General features: G+C 36.8%; 1 protein-coding gene across 1 annotated transcript in view; it reads left to right on the top strand.

Moving 5' to 3' along the window:
- The first annotated feature begins 1,255 nt into the window (after positions 1-1,255).
- The window catches only part of LOC117109899 (ATP-dependent 6-phosphofructokinase, muscle type-like), a 14,094-nt gene continuing 12,624 nt past the window's right edge, over positions 1,256-2,725 (top strand). Inside the window, exon 1 of the mRNA XM_033252362.1 lies at positions 1,256-1,416. Coding sequence (XP_033108253.1) covers positions 1,315-1,416 — 102 coding nt within the window. The 5' untranslated portion in view covers positions 1,256-1,314. The remainder of the gene's footprint in view (positions 1,417-2,725) is intronic.

Genomic DNA, 2,725 nt, shown 5'->3' with positions numbered 1-2,725 from the left:
TAATGAAATAATGATAGTAATAATAGTAATAACAAGAGCACTCAGTAGAGAGCATACCTCCCACCGAAAATCCCTTTCTATAAAATAAATCTCCCAAAATATGTGCCTAATTTACTTCAACCACCACCAATACCACCCCAACTCACTTCGCTTCGCTCCTCTTCAAAATCACTTAGTAACTTGCCCAAACATTTTTTATTCAAAGAGGGGCATTATTTCCACTTTTAGGCCAATTAACTGTGGCCCTACTTTTCTGAACACAGAATCCAAGCAACATATAGTACAGTATCAAAAAATTTGATCTACTTTTGAAAAAACCGAACCGAAAATGCCTTTTATTGTATTATTTGTATACCTGCAAATTCCTTACTTCTGGTTAAACACACTGGAATGTTTTACTCTTATAGTTGACAAAAAATATCATGCCAATTATTGGTGTTGAATTAGAAATATTATGCAAATAGTCAAATTAGAAGAAAGATGGGGTATTGGTTTTTAGCGTCACATGTTTAAATATAAATATGCATTAAAATACTTCCAATCAGTTTCTAATAAAGTGACCAACATATTTTTAAATGGTCCTAATATCCACACCCTACTCTGGATCGTCACCAAAATTTAAACATTTCTTCATTGAAAAACTATTCTGGAAAGTTGCATTTAGATCCATTAATATGTTTTTAGAGATATTTAGGTCTGGGAACTTAGCATTTCTAATGACCCTCAAACTTAACAAATTTTGGATTGTCACCAAACTTGCATAATTTCTTCCTATATAACTTTGTTAAACATTACGAAAGACTCATTCAGATCAGTAGATTAGTTTTTTAAATATCTGCTCTGGGATGTTTTCCTTTGAATGGTCCTCATATCCACACCCTACTCTGGATTGTCACCAAAACTTTAATCACCTCATCCTGGGGTCATACCTAGCACTTTTCGTAATTATCCTTTAAATCTGTGCAGCCGTTTTTGAGATATGTTAAACACACACTACAAAAACACGAAATGTGACAGACACGCACACAAATTACATGACTGAAAACATATATTTCCTAGCAGAGATAATAATGATAACATTTACAATGTTATTGTAGGTTTATTTGCACATTTAAATATTCTATTGTTTCTACTTTGTATATCATTGTAAACACAGTTATTTCATCTTTTATTGTATTATGTAGTGTTTTTTGTTTTTAATTTAAATTGCTCATTGAATATTCATACAAATTTTTTAATTTGTTGTTGTAGACACTTGATCGTCTGAAGCAGTCGGCAACAGGGTCTCGACGTAGGGTGTTTGTTGTGGAGACCATGGGCGGATTCTGTGGTTACCTTGCTACAATGAGTGGCCTAGCAGCAGGAGCAGATGCAGCTTACATTTTTGAAGAACCATTCACCATAAAAGATCTCCAGGTTCGGATTTTTTTTTTAGTATAAGCCCCCCCCCTACAGTTAGGCTTAGTTTCAGATGCTAGCCTTCGCCTGAGCATAAGCGAATGGTATAATTACAATTTATTTTGTTTAATATAGTTTGCACTCTAGCAAGCTGGTTTTACACTAGCAAATTTATTGGCACGAATCAAAAGCCTCGGTGCATGTGCATTCACATTTCTATCAGAGTTTTTCACTTCAGTGAAATCTGTAGTTCAAACTGTTTCTACTTTTTTCTGAATCGAAAATATGCGCAACCAATCAGAGCTCAGGTACCTAACCAACGCTTTTGATTCACGCAAATAATCCGCTTATTGTAAAACCGACTTAAGAGATTATTAAAATTACTTTGTGCTCAGTAACATCTAGATTATAATCATCCAAGGCATATCCTGGGGTTGGAGGGGATAAAATGAGGGCTCAGGGCTCCAAAAAAAAGAGAAAAAGAGAGAAGGAAACAAAAGAAAGACAAACAATTTAAAAAAAAATGTATATGCCATGTACCAGTGCCTACTGTATGTTCAAGTATTTTGAAACAAAATTCTCAAACAACACCCTAAAACCCTGCCAACCCTACCCCCGTACACAGATTTTTTCTCTGGATCTGCCTCTGATCACTGGGTTTAACTTCCCCTCCTCCACACACCTCCCTTAAATTTTCTCCTATTATGAACCCACCCCAACACACCTCCATTTCCTCCTACAGTATTATGTAGTACAGTATATTAATTATTTTTGCTGCGAAGCAGCCATTTCATATTCTTGACAGCAATTTGACCTCTGAAAGGTCATTGTTTGTCAAAAAACAAGGGCCTAAGACGACTGAAAAGCGGAGTTTCCTTCTTTCGTTCTGCCGGGTAAAATCAATCACTTTAGGCGACGTTTGTAGACTAACCAACACGTACCAACGTCCGCATGTTGCGCTAGCCTTATCCTACTCTAGGCCTAGACTAGCTAGGATGGTATAGGCCTAGCCTTGAAGGGACGAAGGTCCCAATGAAAAACGACGTCGTTCCTTGATAGCTAACATTGTCTGTTTAACATCACAATAATTCATTATTAGACCTATAGTTGTTTTTTGAATTGTACTCCACAAATCTCAGCCGATACCTCGCACAACTCGAGTAGCGTCTCGTATCTTGTCGTGACGTCATTGTTCGCTGGCTCACACTTGCGATGTCTTGACTTGTGATCAAATAACACGCTGGCTCGTACTTTGCAACACTCTTTGGCAGTCAACTCGCCCCTAGAAAACCCGCCCTTGGAAACTTGCCCCATAAAAAAATATACA

Source organism: Anneissia japonica, unplaced genomic scaffold (genome assembly GCF_011630105.1).
Source record: "Anneissia japonica isolate Jap-2015-1 unplaced genomic scaffold, ASM1163010v1 scaffold585_len4108843_cov191, whole genome shotgun sequence".
In the NCBI taxonomy this organism is placed as follows: Eukaryota; Metazoa; Echinodermata; class Crinoidea; order Comatulida; family Comatulidae; genus Anneissia; species Anneissia japonica.
This window is presented reverse-complemented; position numbering and strand designations above follow the sequence as displayed.